A 21921-nucleotide genomic window follows, 5' to 3' on the forward strand; every position below is an offset into this window, starting at 1 on the left:
ACCTGTGACAGCCCTGTTTTCTTCAGATACTTTTAATAAATGGACGTATGGAACCAGGCTCCTGTAAGCATCACAAACTCAGCAGCACAGTGTTTGTCAGGCACTGCACAACATTTTAAGCTCTGAACTCATCTGCACTTGACCTCTGAACTGCCAAATAATTGCTCCCAATTATACCAGTTAAAGATCTGACTTGTTTTATTCTGAAATCAATCACCACACTCTTCTTTACACAACCGTGAAGTTGTTTTATTTCCAGAAAAAGAAAGACTTTAATATTTTCTACATTTATTTTGTCTGTGCATGTTTCACCAACGAGGAAGAGTTTCTTGGTTTTCCTTTAAAAACAGAAAATAACTCTGCACACACAGAGATTGTGTGATGGATTAAACAGCACAGAACAGCTGAATAACTATTGCAAATAGATAGATAAGTTTATCAGCAGTAAGTCAAATGTTCAAGTTGCTGCTGATCAATTTTACCCTACTGTTTAGGTTGCACAGCATGCTTATTCCTCTGTGGCAGCACTAAAACCAAGCAAAACAGAATGTTTGGCAGGTGCTAAGTCCATTATGCAACAGAAGCACTTTTTGGACACTGTTCTCGATCTTACAAGCTTTCAAAGTAATTACTTACTCCAAACACTATCTTGAAACACTATAAAAGGCAAAACTAAAGGTCTTTTTTATTTTAAAGGACATTACTCTGGACAGGCTCAAGATCCTGAAATCAAACTGAGTATAGAAGACAGGAAAAATATTATCACTGCTGATATGACATCAGGAATTCTAAGTTTTTCTAATAAACCTTTCCTGTATCTTTATATCGGCATAGCAGTTTCTCTGAACATTCATTAATCTCACTATAACAAAACTCTAGTTAGTAGTAATTTGCAGTATACACCCAGGAGGTGACTTGTCCAGAGAATTTTACAAATAATTGGTTTAAACAATGCAGAAATCTAACAACGCCAACGAATTCTTGTGCATTACAGGAAAAAAATAAATAAATAAATAAAAGGTTAATTACCAGGACATAGACACATCAGTATGATCAGTATGGTATCTGGTATCAGCTTATCAGATAAAAAAAACCAAAACATAAAAGTAACAAAACACCTATACTTGATAATAAATATATATGTACACATATATGCCTAAATACAAATCCTTGTATGTGTATAACGTGTATTATTTCCCATAATACACATACTGTCTGCCTGATCGGTGCAAGGAATAAATGAAGGGCACAATGCTTTACCGTGTCATTTTTAAAAGCTTGGCACGAATAAAAGTGTTAAAACACGTGCAGATAAGAATCTGAGAATGGTTTGTAAAACTGAGAAGAAAAGCAATACTTCTATCAATGTGAGAGAAGATGGTCACGTAGTCAGTAGTTCAAATGGAACCATCAGTTCAAAAGGGCTTTGAAGAAAACTACTTCTTTCCAGACAGAGCAGAAAAGCTCTCAGATACAACTGTCTATGTATGTAGTCCATGCACATACATCCTCCTCTTAGTCACTCATTAGATGTGTACCTTGATGATATCCCAGCCCTCCTTGTCAGATTTAGACTGCTCATTTCATAGAGCTGTACTCTCTAGTGAGCTGATATAGCTGAATTCCAACCTTGGTATTGCGATATATGCAAACAGGTGGCTGAGATTCACCTTTTCCAATTTGTTTGCAAAGTAGAAGATAATTGCAAGTACAAAAATCAAACTTAAGAAAACAGTACTAAACAAAGGTTAGTTCCTACAGCAATTTTATTGTTTTTTTCTTCAACTTAAACCAATTACATATCTACATAGGGTAATATTTCTAAAATGCATTCCAATTTGATTAACAAATACATAACGTACCTACTAAGTTTAAACATGGGAGTTTGTTGTTTTTTTAAAGCCTAGCAGTTAGGCATAGAAACTGCACAAAAAAAAAAAAAAAAAAAAAAAAAAAAGGTAATTCACCTTATATGCTAAGATATGGCAAGAATATTACTATTTTTAAATAACATTTGTAAATTCATGCATTAGTGAATACCTGGAGCAAAAACCTCTATTTAGAAAAAAAATGTGTTCATTATCCTCATGAAAGCTCCATTTTACATGACACAGTCTATGTCAACCTTGTCTTTCCAGCTTCCTCCAACAAAACTGCCTTCCTTCAGTCTCATTGTATTAGTGGTGAACTCTTCCCATACCCTTCAACTGGTCATAAAATCATTACACACGTTATATGATAAACAGTCCCATCTATATTCACATGACTACCTACTTGCATCAAATTCACTATGCTGTCATAAAGGCTTTTAGGGAAACCAAGAAAGCTTAGAGATCTGTGACTCATCTACAGCCAATCTATACAAACTTTAAGCTACAGTTGCAAGTTCAGTACCACTGGTGCAACAAACTCATTTTAGCAACACCTTTGGGGACTTGAGGCGAAGCAACGCACCAAAACTTTAGTTAAGTGTGCACAGAAAACAAATATTCAAAAAGCCTTCATTCATTTGACAAAGTCACATCTTCTGATGCAAGAAAGCAATGTGACAAAAGCTAGCCTCCTGCTAAACCGCAGATCACTATTGCAAGGAATGTGAAATTAGAGTACAGTATAAAAGGAGTACAATAAATTCAACAAGAAACAAAACAAAACAATACTCGTCCCATGCTCAGCTGTATAAGTATTTCAGGTGGTAAGACTTCACGGAAGGTAAAAAATCTGTAAGATTTTAATCAGGAAGTGTTTTATGCAGTCAAATCTAGACAATAGCATCAAGCAACCTAACTAATAGCTGCTACCAGCTTCATCGACAATAATGAGATGGCAGAGCCACCAGTCCAGACTCTGAGAATAAATGAGTGGAACCACTTGAATTAATTAAATGGTAGTAATTTAGGAAATGCCAGAGACAGTGATGGCCTGCAAAATCACTTATCAACCAGAATTCCTCACAAATGTTAAACATAATGTAATCTCCCTGTACATGAACTTCAGCAACACTGAATACTATCTGCTATGAATTTATGCCCCTATCCTAAGCTGTTCCCCATGCAAGAATGCTTTCTTTTACCATGTTTTGCTAACTAATAAGTAGAGCAGATGAATTATTTTCCAGCTGGACCACAAAATGGAAATTCTCCCGCTACTTTTCTAAACATTATTCTGTATAATAAAGAATTTATAAACTTTAAAAAAGTAAATGCAATCTTAAAAAAAATTAAAAAAAAATCTTAAATACAACATCTTTTAAAAGTTATTTCTAGCAATAGGGGGGAAGCTGCAGATTGATTTTGTGCTTTAACCCAGCAGGTGGCTGAGCACCATATGGTCATTTGTTCACTCCTTTCACCACCCTCCACAGTCCCAGTGGAACAAGGAGAAGAACTAGAAAAAAATAAAAATTAAAAAAAATAGAACTCATGAGTTGAGATAAAGCTATTTACTATAAGAAAAGGAAAAGGATAATCATTTTGGTAAGTATATGCATTTATATATATAAAAAACAACTGATATATGAGCAATTGCTCACCATCCCCCAACCAATGCCCAACTAGCCCCCCAATCAGCAGTAGAGGGAGCAATGAACACCCCCCTTCAAAACTTATTCCACACGATGTCATATGGTATGGAATATACCCTTGTCCCCGTTCTGTTCCCTCCCAGCTTCTCAGGCCTTTCACTAAGAACAGCCTTGGCTCTGCATAACAATGCTTAGCAGCAACTATAAACACGAGTGTATTATCAAAATTGTTTGTCCCCTAAATAGCATCATATCAGACATACTGAAAAAAACAAAACAAAACAAAAACAAACCAACAAAAAATTCCATTCCAGCAAAAACTAACACAACTGACTTTCTAGCTTTTTACAAAGCTGAGCAATAAGATAACCTACACATGGTCAAGTTTCAAATGTGGTTCCCTGAAACACTGCCTCAAAATGCACCCAGTACGAATTTTGGTTGTTTGGCGACTGGTTAACCTGTCCTCCCTCAAACTGAATGACAAAGGTAAATGTTCTCTGGCGTACAAATGAACAGCAAATCATTCCTGTAATGCCTTTGTGCATGCCAAAGACTGAAATATTTGCATTTCTATTTTATTTTTAAGAACTTGGAACTCATACACCTCAAGGCAATAGCTCGACTTAAGGAGAAGAGAATTAATGTGTATTATGAGATGTAAGGAACAAAAAAGTAATTATTCATCACAAAGATAGTGAAAACCTGACTTGGATAACATAAGTGTCCCATGAAATAATTTATGCGTCTATACTGAATTATATAATGCACAAATACTGTGTTTTAAGTTCTCCTAATTATACCTCAAGGCAAAATGAACAATTATTTCATTATTGGCCAATAGTTATTGCCACTTTGTCAACAGCTGTATCCATGTTTTAAACGGCAGGGTGACCTTTATGATGGTTACGACAGCATAGAGAAGCCCTAACTTATATATACATGCCTTAGGACCACTTTGCTTCCTGTGGATCTTATCATTTTGTACCAGATTACTGCAATACTTCACAATGTCCTCATTGTTGCATTCAATATTATTAAGTAATTAATTGTAATCAGACTTAAAGGTAGGCCCTGACTTCCAATGCTTTAACACTTCTGGCCAAATCTCCAAGAGTGTGACAGTCCAAGTTTGCTTGTCTTATTAAAAGTCAGTAGCTCCTGTTCAAGTGCTATCACAGTCACTGTGTAACAGTTAGGACTAAAGTATTCCATAGTCTTAATCACAGAATAGCTCAGATGGAAAGGGACCTTAAAGATCATCCATTTCCAGCCTTCTACCATGGGTTGTCAGCCACAAGACTGGACTGCCTAAAGCCCCATCCAATCTGGCCTTGAAGGCCTCCAGTGTTGCATGGATGGGTCTTGAGGTACAGGTATGAAGCATTAAAAAACTGAAGTGGATTTCAATTTTATTTATTAATTTTAAATGGCCACACAGAACGAAGGAAATTGATTACACTTCATGTTGTCCCTTCCTTTCACCTACATTTCACGTAGCCTTGGCATTCAAACAGCATTAATGTTGATACCTAGAAGTATATAGAAGATATGCATAGAACAACAAAACCATTTGCCTATCCTTAAAAGCCAGCTAAAGAAAGTGTTCAGAATGAATGCTTAGGGCTTGCACACAGACTATTGGGAGTAAAAAAGAAAAAGACTAAAAATGAATAAAAAATTTCAACTCTTAGAATTGGCATGGCTGATAATGCAGAATAAAAACACAGCTTTCGTTTTATTCCGTTTTGAAATACCTGTAAAGGGCAACCTAAAACTGAAAAATGGCCTAAGTGCAGTGAGGCCTTCCAAATAATTATGTGTTGTTAATTGAAAAATGTTAATCATGTCATATTAGGAGGAAGACAGGGTTAAATTGGTAAAATTTCAATTCACTTAGGCCTTATCTCTTGTTGGAATGAACCAGATGATTAATCCTTAATATTCTTCAGGGATACAGAGAACATCAGCAATTAAATTAACAACTACAAAGTTTATGCTCAGAGATTCAGAAATGAAAGACAGAAACACTTTAATTTTTCACAAGTTGTTACCTTAATTATCTTCTTATTGCTTCTGTCTCTTCTCCCTCATTACAAAAACACACCCCTTAGTATTCACGGATCCCTTTAATTTGCTGTAGCTCAGCAACTGTGTAAGAAATGTCATCTGAGCTGCAGAAGTCATAAATCTTACTTTGTGCGTGCTCATTGAAAATAACTTGTTCTGCTGTACCTCGTCCCTGTGTTCAAAGCGCAAAGTGCCGACAAATTTCTATTTCCTTACAAACAATCAGTAAAGTCCATCAGCATTTGGATGGCAGAAAAGGAAAGCTTTCTTAGCACCTAAAATGAACAGGAGTTTGTTTTATGAAAATACAGAAGCAATAGTTACATAAGTCAACCAAATAACTGTCACACAAATTCCTACCAGCAATAGGAACACTTGGGCATAAGTTCCTTTCAAAACCTAGTTCTGCAGTCACGGAAGAAAGATTGTAATCCTCTTTAAATGCGTTAAATTTAATTTCGCAGATCATCATTTTCTATCTATATGGAAAGCGATTAAATTCAATCCACGAAAATCATATATCTATAGGAATGTCCTTACAGTCTGATTATTAAATGAAATTTCTTTGAATGGAGAAAACCAAAGACTTAAGAACGTGCTTAAGATTCTTTAAGTTAAACTATAACTTTCACAAAACACACCGAGTCTTGTCATCGATACCAGACCACATAATATATCGAATGATTTCAAATGTAATTGCTCTGAAAGTAAACACTCCTACAAGTTGAATGCAAAAATCCATGTTCGTGAAACACAGGGACTTGACACTGCTATCACTAGGCAAGCTTTCAAAATTACCAACGTTTTAGAGGAAAATGTCACACCCCTGAAGGGAACCCCTACCACAAATTATTAACAAAGCTCTATTGATCCTCACCCAAACAGCAAAATCTCAATAAATCTCATCTGCACCTTTGCTGAAGCTAAGAAAATACATTACACCCCCCTACTGACCACAATTTTTATTATCGCTATTGTGTTTGCGGGGCAGTCAATTTTATACAGCATAACAAACTGCCAAGTGCTAAAGTGATTTCCTCTATTACTGAGATCCATGTATTAAATTTAGTGAGGCACGATATCAAACTTCAAATATTGCAAGGTATAGAATTGAATGCAGACGAATCTAATGTTACCAACCTGACAAATACACTGACATATTAAGTAGTAGATCATTTATTCATATTTGGAACTGGTTTTCTTTTTCCTAGTCAGCTGCACAGTTTGAGATTAGCCACAATATTTCAAAATGAGACTTTACTGTTGAATCCAAAGGCACTGTGGAATATGCATTTCGTACTTTTATTATGCACTGCAGATCACAGAAATACACCTCAATAGCCTGTTACAGCATGCAAAAACATGCAAATAAATAAATTTCTTTGTATAATGCAGACTGGGGCCTCGAATATTTCAACCCTTTGGAATCACCAATAAGCATTTCAGATACTTGGTATATTCAAATAAAATGTTTCAATTCACAGATAAAGTTTTATTTTGTGTTCTTTTTTTCCTGATTATTTATTTCTCACCAATTGAAAATATTCCAAAACAATGGATTTCATCATATGCAGATTCCACAAGAAATCTATTTATAATTGAAATGTGAATATTTGAATGTATGTCACGTCCTCACAGCCCGGGACAGCAAACACACATGCCAAAAAACACAAACAAGTCAAAATACTGCTCGTTAATACCTACTATTCCTAAATATCTGATTGCTGAAAGTAACTCGCACACAAAAAAAACAACCCTATGTTATTTATTCAAGAATAAAGTTGTAGACCAACTAATCCAATTCTTTAAGAAGACCCTGAATGTCTGCAGTCTTTTGCTTTAGATAATTCATTAGTGTAGGTATTTTCATTGAGACAGCCATGCTAGATACTCTACTGCACAAATCAATCATTAACCTATTTAGAACTGACTGTTATCATACAGCATATTACTAGACAGCAGGAAAAAAAAAAAAAAAAAAATCATTGCTCCTTGCACCTCGGTGTAGGAAAACCAAATTCCTGCTGGAAAGCCAAATTCAAGCCTTGAATTTCTCTACTTCTTGTACTGTCCAAATAGCATTGCATCTCTTCTTCCTTTCTTTCTTTTCTATTCTTTCAGTGTAAGAATTTCCTGAATTTAGCATGATCCTTTCCCACTAAATTTGAACTATATTACACCTCAGAGAGAAGCAGAGACACATACAGAATCCATGAGATTCTGGGATATTGATACATACTGAGAAAATTGCTGTTTTAAAAGGTTAAGTGGAACTGATAATGTCTACCTTCTTAATCTACCTTAAAAACTGTCAAATATTTAACGTCCCCTTAACAAGATACGATTCCAATGTAAATCACAGTCATTCCACCTAAAGTAAGACTGAAGTACTCATTTTACATGTGCAGTACAAACTCTATATACAGACCAATTACCATATATTAATATTACTCTACAGAGGAAAAAACAAACAAACAAACTTCTCACTTTTATTTACCCCTTGCAAAGCCACCCAATTTCAGGTAAAAATCACACTCAAGTAAATCAGACCTTTCTCCAAATCAACTCTCTGCACTGGAATTTAAATTTCCTATTAACAGATAGAAAGGGATGGCAGCCTAGACATCACATGTTACCCAAAGCACAGAAAAGAAAGGGTGATGTTATTAGCATAATTATTAAGCTACTCTAGGAAGGAATAAGTACTCAAATATTTCACACACCACATGTTCCACGCTGTCCTAAGATGCTGCTGCAGTAAATATGAGATATATCAAAACAAAAGAGCAAAGTTCACCCTGGGCATTGTTTTAGGAGCAGAACTTTCGCAACACCATGTGAACATGATTTCTTCATGCTTAATTCAAAAATGCATTAACTGTTCTGATCTCTCACATATTCCCCTTCATCTTAGCCTCCTGACCCACTTTATCACAGAAACACACGCAGAGTGGCTTAGGTTGGAAGGGACCTTTAAAGATCATTGACTCTAAACTCCCTTGCCATCAGCAGGGACGTCATTCATTAATTTAGGTTGCACAAATCCCAGTTCAATCTGACACTTCCAATGATGGAAATGTTCTCCAGTTCCTCTGGCAAACCTTTAACACTGACATAGGATATCTTCTTATGACTTACAAGCTCAAACACCACTGAAGAGCATGAGCACAACCAATAACAGCCTTGTTCTATCGATTAAATATTTCATTTGTCTTGAATAAGCGATTAAAAAGTAGACTCAAAAAAAAGAGAACAAAAAAGAGGCCTTTAAGTTTATAACTTGAAGTTATTACAAATTTCTTCAACCAACTACAACCTAAATTTGACTTTTACTTTCGGGGAAGATGATTCTGGATTCATACCTCTGGCCTTCGCTTTCTATTTCGTAGCAGTAGATTAAATGCTAAAGCTCCAAGTGGAGCATACACACACCCAAGATTTCTTCTGATTGTTGTTCTAGCTTGGAAATTGGAGATGCACTTCATTTTAACTTCAGCCACTTACTCTCCATTTCACCAGAATTTCCATAGAAACATTGTGTTAAAAAATCAGAACACCCAAACAAACAAGAGGAAGGAGACTATGTCCCGTTCATCGCTATAAGCATTTTTAACATAAGAAACTGTCGTGACATTACACTATTTAAAACACTAAATAGGCTCCATTTAAGTCCAAGAATGGCTGAGGTTACATCTCACACTAAGTTCCAATTAACTGTTATTGCCGTGAGTCCAAATATAGGTGGGAAAGAAAGAGTGTAAATAAACATCAGCTTTAAAAGCAGAGATCTTAAGCCTGAGGTTTTATCGAGACTACTCGTTATGCTGTGTTTCAAAGACAGAGCTACGAGACAAGAAGCACTCACAACACATATGTATTTATCAAATGAAATGCATACATTCTTATCTGAGGAATCGTTTTAGAATTAGACTGTTTTCTAATCTCAAGGAATTGCTGGTTGGGCAGTTTTCATTTCTGTAAAATGACAAGTGATACTTCATTCTTAGCTAAAGGTTAATGTTAAGTCCTCAAACTTTAAAAAATGCACTTCTCTATAAAATAAACCACTGCATGCTGGTGCATAACATTAGAGAAAAATGTTCACACAGTTGAAAATGAATGGATTTTGCATTTCAAGATGACAAGTACAATGTCAGACACAATCAATCGATCACTGCATAATTATTATTGCAAATGATCCATATCCATGCTGAAAACTTTAAAGGGAATTTAATGAAGCAGTAAGCACATCAATAATAAGATCTGCTTTGGTCTGTGTTAAATCTTGTGATTCATAAATATGTTGTCACATTTTATTCTTCCTTGAATTCCTGTAATTGTGTTTGAGGAAAAACTAACTGAAAAGTAAAACTGGAATACATACCAGCATTTCCTCGAGGTAAGGAATACTCCACTATTAAACGCACACCCCACAAAAATTAAACTTTTAAAATCACTACTTACCCAGCAAACAGCCAAGACAATCAACAAAGGGAAACACAGAATAGTCTGAAGAAATCTTGGAATGTCCCTATTCAGACTCAGTCTGCCATGCTTAGGTGACTTAATTTCTTTTATTGGATGCATGTGACAAGTTTCTGGTTGTTTGGGAGCACCTGAGGAAGCCTCTGCGGGAGACTGAGAGCTGCCTTGTGCCAGACACAGCTAGCTTCAGACATAGGCTCACACTATCACCAAGCCCATCAACCGGTTTGGTGGTGCATGTATGAATAAACATATAAGACAGGACAGAAAATCTGGAGGGACAGAGGAGAAGGAAACAAAAAGAAACAGTAGAGGAAACTTAAAGAGTTAAAGGAGAAGAAACTTAATGGCAAATTAAGAACACCTGTGAAGGAACTGCAGCCCATGGAGGTGCCCACATTAGAGCAAGTAAACATCAAAGGTATTCTCCGGAGGACCCACCCTGAAGCATAGGAAAAGAGTGGGAAGGCAGGAGCTGCAGAGAAAGAGTACTATTTTAATTGGCAATAAATAATTTAATTCCCCCCAAAGCAAACCTGTTCCACTTGTGATGGTAATTCGTAAGCAATCTCCCTGCCTTTATGTCAACCCCAATGCCTTTTCACTCCTGTTCTTTCTTGCCTCCATCCTGATGAAGCAGGCAGTGAACAAGTAGATAAATGGGAGTTTGCCTGCTAGCTAGCTAGGGTCAATTCACCACAAATCATGTTTTTGGAAAGAGTACATAGTATGGTATATTTGGTCATGGGAAACAGTCAGTTCTGTATATGTAAGGTATTACACCTAAGTTTTCTAATCACAGGAGAAATAAGTGAATTTCTTTAGTGTGCTATTAGAAGGATCTAAACACAGATTCATCTCTTTAGTGAAGAAATCTAGGAATGGAAGGGAAATAAGAAACCAATATAGAAAGACAGGAAAAGAAGTTCAAAATCATCAGGAGATATGAAAAGATACCTAGACCCCTGGGCTTCCCCATTCATTAAGAAAAAAAGCAAAGACCCATATGCACAATCTTGGTTTAGGGATTCTTACATGCGTAAGTCTTGTCCAGATTCCCAAACAAACAGACTTCATTGAGATAAACACCCAAAAGTAACCAACTGAGAAACTATTCTCAAAGCATGAACAAGGTTTTTACATTCCCAAAAGAGTCATCAAGACTTGTTTATCATTTTGATGTACTGAAAACCAAAGCCATTCATACAGTAGCTAAACTTTCGCAATTGCATATAGTAGCAGAGAAACTGAGCACACCGTCACAGAACTGGCATTTAGAATATATTACCACAAACAGATAACCATAGCAGAACAACAGCAGAACTCTATGCTGCTCACCAAACTACATTTCATGCAATCTTTGTTTGGTTTCTTCCTTCCTGGCCCAATAAAGAGACACCTGCATATCTCATGTGAGGTTGCAACAGAGACCAACGATGCTAAGACAGACAAGGTTAACTGGACAATTAACTGGACAAACAGACAAAACTTGCTAAAGTATAGGAGAGCAATGCTGTAATGCAATGGAAAATGCCTCAAAGACAGCAAAGTGCCAAATACCCAGGCTGCAGCAAGTGAAGATATGCTCAAACACAACAGGCACAGAAATAAGGAAAGAAGCTGCTTACCCTTAGAAGGCCTCAGATTCGCGTGGATCTCCATCAAGAGATCCCCTCACCTCCACTGCCAGCACTTACATGAGGTCTGGTAAGGGGTGGATCCTGACTCCAGCCCCTCCAGTATTGCTTGCACCTGAGTTGCCCTGGGTGGGGCCCTGCCTTCCCACCAGGTGCTCAATCACTGTTTAAGGCCATGACTCAGTATTTCTGCTCCAGGTGGGGAAAGATATGCAGTAAGTAAATTATTTGGAGTATATAATGCATCATCAGAAAATAACAGCATAAGTCAATAATCTCACTTTATGGAAAATGCAGGTATTCTGCTGAAAGAGAACCACAACTAGTATAATCTTAATACACAGATTTAACTCGGTTTCCCAATGCACAACAGCGCTTACTGTACACACATATATATGTGTGTTTGTGCCTTAAGTTATACATCTTATATCACTATCTAAACCAAAACTACCAGGCTGTCTTAGGCCATCATTATGCAACATCAGATATAATGGAGCACAATTACTTTATTCTCTTGTTCACATTGTAATAAAGTGTTCTTCTACAAAATACTTTAGTAGATAACAGAAAATTTCAAGATAATACAGTTGATGAACAAAGGTTGCTGTCAAACCTAAACTGAAATTATCTTCCTCCCCTTTACATTGAAAAGCTGACTCCATACTTGCACATTTTTTATGCTTTGCACTTTACTGTGATTTTAAATTTCAGATATTCCAATATAAATTATTATGTATACATATGATTTTGAACCTACTTACGTGTGCACACCTATATATACAAAAAGACAGCCTACTGAGAATTGTCCTAGATTCTGCTTTGACTAATTAGTAAGCCATGTTCTTTCAACATCTCTACTGGCCCTTTCATTTCAGGCATCAAGTTTGCAGATTTATAAATTGTAATACTTTATTATTCAGGTTTATTGAGTCAGAAACCCTTGAAGATGTTTGATATTCAGATCAGCATTCTCTATTATTAAATCATTTTGTATCTTTCTGTGTTAATAATAAAAGGTACATATTTATTCAATGGGCAGGCAATCAGCTGCAGAGTACGAAGCTAGATGTTTTATTCAAGGTCCCTGTAGAAAGCAGCATGATGATCATTTGGGCTATGAAGTTGCCTGCAGTTTTTCAGCCATTATGTTTGATTTCCTTTAATTTCAAGGATCTAAATACTCAATACATTCTATGCAACAAAATCTAAACTCAAGTTTACTCATTTATTCTTTCAGTTTAATTCATAATACATCTCAACTGTCTTTAGCTCTGTAAACACAGTGAAAACACACTTTTGTCTTAGTGATGCAGCTGGAAAGGCCTGGTGTAAGAGAAGAATACCTGACTTAATTAACATGATATCAATGCTAAAAAAAATCTTTAGTAAATGCAGTGCTGCCAAAAGGATTTTATTACAGAGTCCATCTCCTCACAACAATTGCAAGAGTCCTAAGATTTAAATTTCTTCTTAGTGAACTGCTCATCTCTTTAGTGTTCCCATCCCCTTCTGATAAATTCTCTATTCTTCAAGGTTGTCACAATAATGTTCCATTGCTAGAAGAATTTACCTTGTTTTTACTGCATATCCCATTTTTTCAGTTTGTTTATCTGTATCTGCCCGCTCTAGTTTTGGTCAAAAACAAACTCCATTACTTCATTGATGACATGCTTTCTACCTTGTTTGATCCAGTGTTGCTCTGAAGTCACTACTGAAAATTCTCACTGAATATAAACAAGATTTCTGAAAACTCATTCCCTATTATTAAAAAGGACAGCATACTGACAATAAGGAAACATGTTTTTGACTGAAGAGATATTAATTATACGTTTATAAAATTTATAAAATCTTATTACGGTTTATTATTTTACTTCAACACTTCCCCAACAATTTCAGAAGGTGTTTACCAATTATTTTCTTTTTTTTTTTTTTTCTTAACAATATTTAATTCCACATTAGTTTAACTTTTAATGGCATGCAGCACCCTTCGCTCTCTTATGTTAACCAGAAGGTTTAGGAGAACTCAAGGAAGTCCAATCCGCAAAGTAAACAATCATGAAACCGTTTGTGTGGGAAACGAGCAGTTGCTCATGCCATCAAGTAGAAAAGCTATGCTTGTTTGCAGAATGTGAAGAATAAGAGGAATACTGCACAGGAAGAGTAGGTTTGGAGAAGTGTAAAATCATTGAAAGCTTCTGTGCAGTCTTAACATTCAACTACCAGCACTCATTTCATCCACTGGTAATTCTTTCAAGGTATGCTGAGGTCAGCAACTTTTCAGCCCTCTAGCTGAAAGAATTTCCTATCATTTACTCGAGGAAAACCAGAACATATGTGAGGTGAATTCCACTATCAAGAGGGTCTGATAATTTGCAGCAATTAAAGCCTTGCATCATAAGTGCATCAATCTTGTACTGGAAAAAAGGGTATATTAGACTAAAAGGGGATCAGAATAGAAGAGCCCATATCATTTAAACTTACACAGAATATAGGCCCTTTGACTTCCTTTTGCATCCTCAGTTGGTAAAACTTGAAATCCGCAGGTTTTTGACAATAGAAAATTGAGCACTGATGAACTCAGATTCCAATCTCACAGGTGTCTATACACAAAAGTACAGGGCAAAAAGTAGTTCAAGCAGCATTAAATGCTCAGACAACAATTTCCTTTGGCAGGATTCACAGCATAAGAATCTTTCCTCACTTAATGAAATCTTGAAATATATATTTAAAAAGAACAAATCAAGATTTTTCCATTCAACAGACTAAATTTTTTGCTGCACACTGCATTACTGCAAAACATTTTGATTGGGTTAGCTGAATGTATTTGCAGATTCCGTGCCATAAAAGGAACTCAACATCACCAGCAGAAGAAAAAGAGAATCTATTACAGAATATTTATCAGTGAGATATTCTAAAATGGGAAGCTATTGCAATTTTCTTTGTAAACCTTGTAAAGTATTTCCACGTGGCATATAGAATGAAACAACACGTGAGCACTGTCATGTAAGGAAATGACTGAATGGAAAAATCTCTGCTTTTTCAATTAGAGGAAATGTCTTTATTTTGCATCTAAAAAGAAAAAAAGCCAACATTGAAGACTACATTTTTACACATTGTCTAGTTTAAATTTTAATATTGCTGTGGAGCTTTTATATAATAACATAAAATATTGATGTGATGCCAGCAAGGAGCTTTCCAAATGCTGCTGTGACTTTATATGTTATATATTGCACTTGAATACGTTAAATGTTTTGTGTTTACATTGTGTGTCTTTTACATGCAGACACATACGTGTGTACACTTAACATACACACAGTTCCAAAATCACTCTTTAGAGTATTCCACTTTCAGTTTTCTATGAATGCGGCTGATTTCTATTTCCAGAATCTAAGAATTAGTGTTCAGCTACAGCAAGGAATTCTTGCTCTTTGATTCCTCCTATTAATCTTGGTTTGAGTATAAGCTAAAATAAAAAGGAATAGAACAAAAAGAATGAATAGAATGATTGTGTACACGTGGCAGTGGCTAAAAAAAAACAACACCACAAGACAATCTCCCATGTAATTCTGAGAATGAAAAAGTGAAACATCATATGATGTAAAATGCACATAAAAATTGAAGAAATACACTTTTTTTTAAATGTCAAAATTTAAGTACTGGAAACTTTGGAAACCCAGAAGAGAAAGTACCATCAAAAACATATATAGCTGTGTTTTTGCTTAGAATACATATATATAGCTAAAAGGAATAACTCAAAAAATTCATCAGTAATATAAAATGCACCACCACGCTGGCAATAACGGAGATCTGCATAACTACCTGCAGTAAAATGTATTTCATTAAGTCTCCTGATTAATAAAGACTCCTAGGCTTACTGGGGGGAGAACGGTGGGATGGGAAGAAGGGAAGAGCAGCCCTAACTTTTATACATCTTGTGCCAATGCCAGGAAGATACAGAATAATTCACGTTCTCTCACCTTACTGTCATTTCAGGGAACAAATAAAGGTTTTACCCTCAAATATTTACTCTGTACTGCAGCACCTGTTTCGGATGATGTTAACAACAGCAGAACACAGAAGTGCTGAATGAAAACTAGAAGAAAACTACAGCTAAGTTACTCATAAATAAACTTAAATAGAATGAAATTAGTTCCTGCATTAGCAAAAATACAGCTTCAATAAATCAATGTAAGAATTAACAAGGAAGAAGTCATCGGGGTTGCTGTTACACGCAGATATTTGTTTGTAAAAATCAAAGTGACATGGACATGAAAAAAAGAAAGCCCAAATCAGTGATTGGTGAGCTCCTGGCATGATAACACGGCTGAAGGAACTGAAAGAAGGAACTTAGGTCTGTATGCGGTGCTGTTTGTGCAGACAACAAAAGTTACCACCATGCTTTAGATCAACACAAATCAGAAGGAACCATAAAGGGGAATTTACAGAATGAACTACAAGCAATTTGAAAGAGCGAGAGCGATCTATTGATAATAGACATGAATGTTTCTCCTACGTAGCCTGTTCTGAGAAAGTGGTCAGATCAGCTGCAAGCCTGTCTGTTCTTACACACACTTAAGATAAATAAATAAACAGATTGTCAAATGAGATTAGTTTAAAATATTTCCCCAGAAGAGGTACTGGCTTTGAAGAGGAATAGAAAAATGCCTTTCCAGTATGCATATTAATTCCATGATTTACTTCTCTATTTACACACAAAAATGTTCTGCGTCTCACCCTGGATGAATAAACAGGTTAACAGCTGCACTGATTCACAAGATGTATGTCACGGCACGACATTATTTTAATTCTTAAGGTGAGCAGATTTTGCTGCGAGGAATTTGCACAATGCTGAATACAAAAATCACAAGAACAAGTGCATTTTCTTTCTTTCCTTCTTTCTCTGCGGCTGTCAATTGCCATGAACTTCAAACACCTAGAAAGATTCTGACAACTAATACGAACACAAACAGGTCAAGAAACACAAATTAGAAGTTTCAGTCACGTTAGGACTGTTTCTTCCCTTACAAAGAAAGCAAATTCCAAACAGCCACAAGTGATGCAGCGTTCATTTTACGACTGAACCACACCATGAATCTTACAGATACGATTGCAGCATTTTCTAAGGCAATGAAAAGAAAGCAGAGCACTATGCCACATCCTGCAAACCCCCCAAATAAACTGCAGCTTAACATTAATAAACCACATTGCTTAAACTCCTATTGGAAACGCAAGCACATGTACTGTACATGTCCAGCTGTGCTTAACTATCCTGCAGTACCCACACCTTTACATATTAGAAAACATGCTGCAACTATTGACTAAAATCTAAAGCTTCAAAGTCAGTTTACTAATAAAAGATTGACATGGAGAGAGACACTACCTACCCACAAATACATCATCATCTTGAAAGAAATCAAGGGCTCTGTCAGCAAACAGAAGTCTCCTTACTTCACCAAGTATGTCTGGAAGGAAAACTGAAAACAGTGGGTAGAAAATCTTGCCTTTTTCTGTCAAGTCCTCACAGTTCTCTTCTTATACAAGGTGGTGGGTTTTTTTTGTTGCTTTTTTTGTTTGTTTGTTTATGAGAATAGCATTCGTTCAGTGGCTCTTTCTGCCTGTGAAGTGACTTGCTTCAGGCTGTCTTTTTTCTTCCCTTTTTGCTTCCTAACTCAGTCTGTCCTTTCTTTACTGTCAGGCTTGCTTAGGTAACAATTCTTGGTGTATCTATTTAATGAGCAGGTCTGTGCATAAAAGGCAGCCAACTACACTGGAGATAGGAAAAAAAAAAAAAAAAGAAAAGGGGGGGGAGGGAAAAGAAAAAAAAAAAAAAAAAAAAAAAGAAATAATAAATAAAGAAATGCAAAGATATCACTTCCCAATTGTTATTAAGGAATCTAAAGGTGCCTCCTTTGTAGGAATTTCTGCAGGAATTTATAGGAGGATTTCGAAGGTATCTTAAGGGGAAAAAAAAACCATCAGAGAATAGGAAGCGACTCCAGTGGCACTCGAGCCATTACCTCTCCTTGCTAAAGGACCCAGTTCACAAATCCAGCATTTGAGAAATTTTTAAACTCAAAGCAAAGCTCCAACAGAAAAGAAAGGAACATGTACTGCACCCTGCTTCTCCTTTATCTCTTTAAATGTACTTCAGATAAAAGCCGCATCCAGTCAGGTCAAGGCCTTTCCCAATCTTATTACTCTAACACAAGAGCGTTCAACATACTTTTCTACAGCCATCTACTGACTTCATGGTGTTATTGCTGCTGCTGTTAGACCTGCTGGGAGATAACTGCCACTACGAGGAACAGAGACACACAAACAGTAAATCAGATAACAGTAAAAGTACTTGTGCTAATTTATTCAATTTTTGGTAGTTTTGTGGGTCGGTCGGTTGGTTTTTGCAATAATATGGATTTTTAAATTAAAACTGGAAAATGTTACTTGTATATTTAACAAAGATAATAAAAAGAAGTGGGTTTATTACTATTGTTTTTTTTTTAAGCACGTTATGTAAAATGAATGAATGTTCAGGAAACTCGAGGCTTACTGACTTAAAGCAGCTTAGACATTTCTTATTTTCAACAAGAAAGTATATTTAACTCATTTAACCCATCTCACTGTAATACACATCATAGTTAGTAAACTGTTTAACAGCATCCTCAGGTGAGAGATGACCTTACAGTGTAAATGAGACAAATCTTGGCCACTTATTGGACTGTCTTGAAATCACGAAATCTTGAAAATCATTGCTGACCTTGTGAACTGGCAGCACATCACACCGTCACCATAACGTGCTTTGGATACTAATGTAGAAAGCTACAAACACAGACTACCTACTAAGTGCATCACCTGCTACAGCGTACATGGAATAACTCACTGAGTAAATTAAAAAATAAGGAGAAGGTTTACAAATGGTTGTGGGAATGAGATTATGCAGAGCTTTTATTTTTATGTTTGATTACTTATTCATCATCATTGGTCACAAACTGCACTCTTCAGACAAAATAACACTATATATATATATATATATAGTTTTTTTTTAACTAAAGGCTGCAGTCAATTCCTGCATACTTGGTCTAACTATATAAGGTAAAACATCACCTGAATAATTAAATTACATTAACTAAATTGCATAATCATTCACTGCACCAGGGCAGGTGGCAAATGGATAGGAACCTGCTGAAGCAGCCTATAACGAGGACGACTGGGGGGAGAAAACTAAAATCCATACTGTTAAACAAACAGTAATCAGGAGAGTTTTAAAGAAGCCTCTGGAGAGAATACAAAATAAGAATAACGGTGATACCACTGACACTTGAAAGCTGATTTAGGATAGAAAAACAAAACAATGACTTCAGGAAGCACCTGGTGCTAATATGCAGGTAGACAAATTGATACAAATACGCAGATACATATATACACTGAGATGTATTAAGTTTGATATGTATTATGTCAGGAGGAAGGATGTTGCCTGTTTCAGTGGAAGCAGAAGAGAGATTCAATTCACTAGTTACCAAAATGATAAGTCTTATATTAATGCGCAAGGAAAATATAAACTTAAAGAAGTATAATTTCATAAAGTAAAGCCATTCACTTTACAATAAGCAGTCCTCAAAAGGAAAAGAACAGCATTCTCATTTGGTTTGCAATTTTATGCTGCTAAAATCATCAGCCAATTTAACCCCAACATCCAACCATCAAGCTGGCCTAACCTAGTCACCTTTAACCTGTACACTTCACCTCATTTTGTCTTCTGCATAGAGTACTTTGCTATTCTACATTCAATTACGGTATAATAAACCAGAAATATCACATTAGAATGAATTAGATTATATTGGTTAAGCTGAAAATACATTTTTTGATAATGCATCTGCACATCTGCCAGCCAGCAGTTCTTTCTGATCTGTGCATCTCAACTGAACAGATGAGGCTTTCGAATTTTCAAAGACCGGTTAAAGATTTTATTAATATGATAAAAGGCTGTGCACAGCTATTGCCTATAAATCACTTTTATATCAAAATTTCCCTGTTTTTGAGTGTAAGCAGCGTATAAAATTTTAGCGAACTGTGTCCCAAGGCTCTCAACTAATCTTTCTGTATTCTAAATTCTGTTCATTATTAAATTGGTTACTCAATCAATTCTTCATATCTTATTCCTTCAAAGAAGTGGAACAATTTCTAACACTGCTACAGAAAGTGATATCTCAAGGTGCTTTATTTATAGCACTGTTATTAAACACTTTGTTCATTAGATCATCTCTAGCTTCTGCACAGGTAGAAAAACTGGGTAGAAAGATGATTGAAAACTGAGGTACATTATCATAGAATGGCTTGGATTGGAAGGGATCTCCAAGATCATCTGGAAGAGGCAGTGACGTCGGACTTGAAAATAACAGAAATAAGAAGCCGTCAGCAGATGTTATCCAGACTGTTTTAAAAATCATCAAGAAAGAAAATTCTAGACAGGATATTGAAGCTATTGAAGAAGCAGCAGAGGTTCCTTTGCTTCCTCCAGCAAAGAACATGATAGGCAAATTCTTCCAGAGCAAGAAAATACTAATCCAAAAACAGAAAAGGTAAGGACACCACCTAAAAAGGCACTGTAAGGGCTGTTACAATCAGTGGGAATGTTGCTGTTCTTCAAAAGAACAGGCAAACAGAAACTCTGTTCCAAATTTTGTTTTATGCTACTTTTTGTTAAATGATGGCCAATTTCCTATGATGCTACAAAAAATATATGATGTACGGGCAACAACAGGAGCTTCAGTTTCAGAGCACAGCATTTCTTTACTAGCTACTATCACAGCCTTAAACTTAATTCAGCTCTTATCATCAAATGGAGTATAATGCATTTTGTTTGTGGAATGGAAAAGGATTGGTTAATTATTAAGGGTATTTAAAACTAGTTAATAGTAAAAAAAACAAAAAACAACACACACACCTGAAACAATAAATAATAATTGTGAGACCACAATTAATCAAGATTAGTTATCTATGATCTGCACACTCTTACTGGCACCTTAACAACTCAAATTAAAAAATAAAATAAAATAAAAAAAAAAAAATCAAGCTGTAGATATTAAGAGTTCCATTACCGTATTAAAGACACATAACTTATGATCATATCTTGGCATATTTATTAATGACAGAGAAGATTGGAAATAACATCAATATTGCTACTTACTGCACTGGAAGATAAGAAAATGAAGACTAAGTTTCTCATCTTGCAGATTGATAAGATTCCTAGGAACTGCAAGATTGTTACATAAATATTAGTGCTGAATGGTATAGTCCCTAGTTTGCCAGATAAATACTCAGAAAAATATTGAAATTAGAGATTCGACCCACCAATAGCAATGACAAAACTTCCACTGACTGTAGCAAGTCTTCATCTTTAACTAAGATCTCTGTACTTTTGGATTTCAAACAGAGGGTTTTGCTCAACTGTTTTAAAATTGTACATAATGCAAAACAAAAACTGCTTAATGAAGGAATTGAGGGGGGAGAAAACATAATGGCTATGATTATACTGGCATTATGAAATGAGGGGTTTTTGTTTGTTTGTTTGCTTTGTTTTTCACTTAGGATTCTGTTGCAAGAAAAAGATACCTACCAGACACATTACGTATGAGGTGAAACAATAGTAAAATCTCATATATTTTATACAAAGTAATGAAAACAATTTGAAACACTAAGAAACCTAGAAATATTTGCATTTATACTCAAAAGAAATCAAGACCTTAATTTACTCTTAATGTACTGCAAATTTAAGGGAGGAGCAGCAGCAGCTGCTTTTTTTAGCTTTTACTGTTTGGACTTCAGCAGTACAGTAGAAGAACAAGCTTTATGCGTAGTTCAATTGGTATATAGACTCTCTGTTCTGTGTTTTCACTGCACTTTTTTTCCCCCAATTAATTTGTATTACTTCAGCACTTTCACAGCTCTTGATGCAAGAAATTGGTTTCAGCGTATATTTGCTACACAGCAAAGTCAGGATATTGTCCCAGGAGTAGCAGCCAACACCTGATCATTAGCCATCACCACAATTTTAAAGATTGTTTAGATTTTTGGCTGACCAACATACTGTATTCTGCATATAGCTCAAGGTGTGACAAACAGGATGGAGACAAACGAGAGCTTCCTCTGATTCCAGGCTCTGGGTCACATATATTGGATTTATATGGATCGTCATTTCCCTTAGATCTA

At 35.7% G+C, this 21921-nt stretch overlaps 1 protein-coding gene across 36 annotated transcripts in view; it reads right to left on the reverse strand.

Moving 5' to 3' along the window:
* Positions 1–21921, reverse strand: part of RBFOX1 (RNA binding fox-1 homolog 1) — a 584605-nt gene that overhangs the window by 259454 nt on the left and 303230 nt on the right. Inside the window, exon 1 of one of the 36 annotated variants that reach the window (XM_072349275.1) lies at positions 17100–17429. The exons of 34 other annotated variants lie outside the window; for them this stretch is intronic. In XM_072349275.1, the coding sequence (XP_072205376.1) occupies positions 17100–17117 (18 nt within the window). In that variant the 5' untranslated portion in view covers positions 17118–17429. Of the gene's footprint in view, positions 1–17099; positions 17430–21921 lie in introns of those variants that run through there. One more of the 36 variants, XM_072349260.1, reaches the window with a different exon arrangement.

Source organism: Excalfactoria chinensis, chromosome 14 (assembly GCF_039878825.1).
Source record: "Excalfactoria chinensis isolate bCotChi1 chromosome 14, bCotChi1.hap2, whole genome shotgun sequence".
In the NCBI taxonomy this organism is placed as follows: domain Eukaryota; kingdom Metazoa; phylum Chordata; class Aves; order Galliformes; family Phasianidae; genus Excalfactoria; species Excalfactoria chinensis.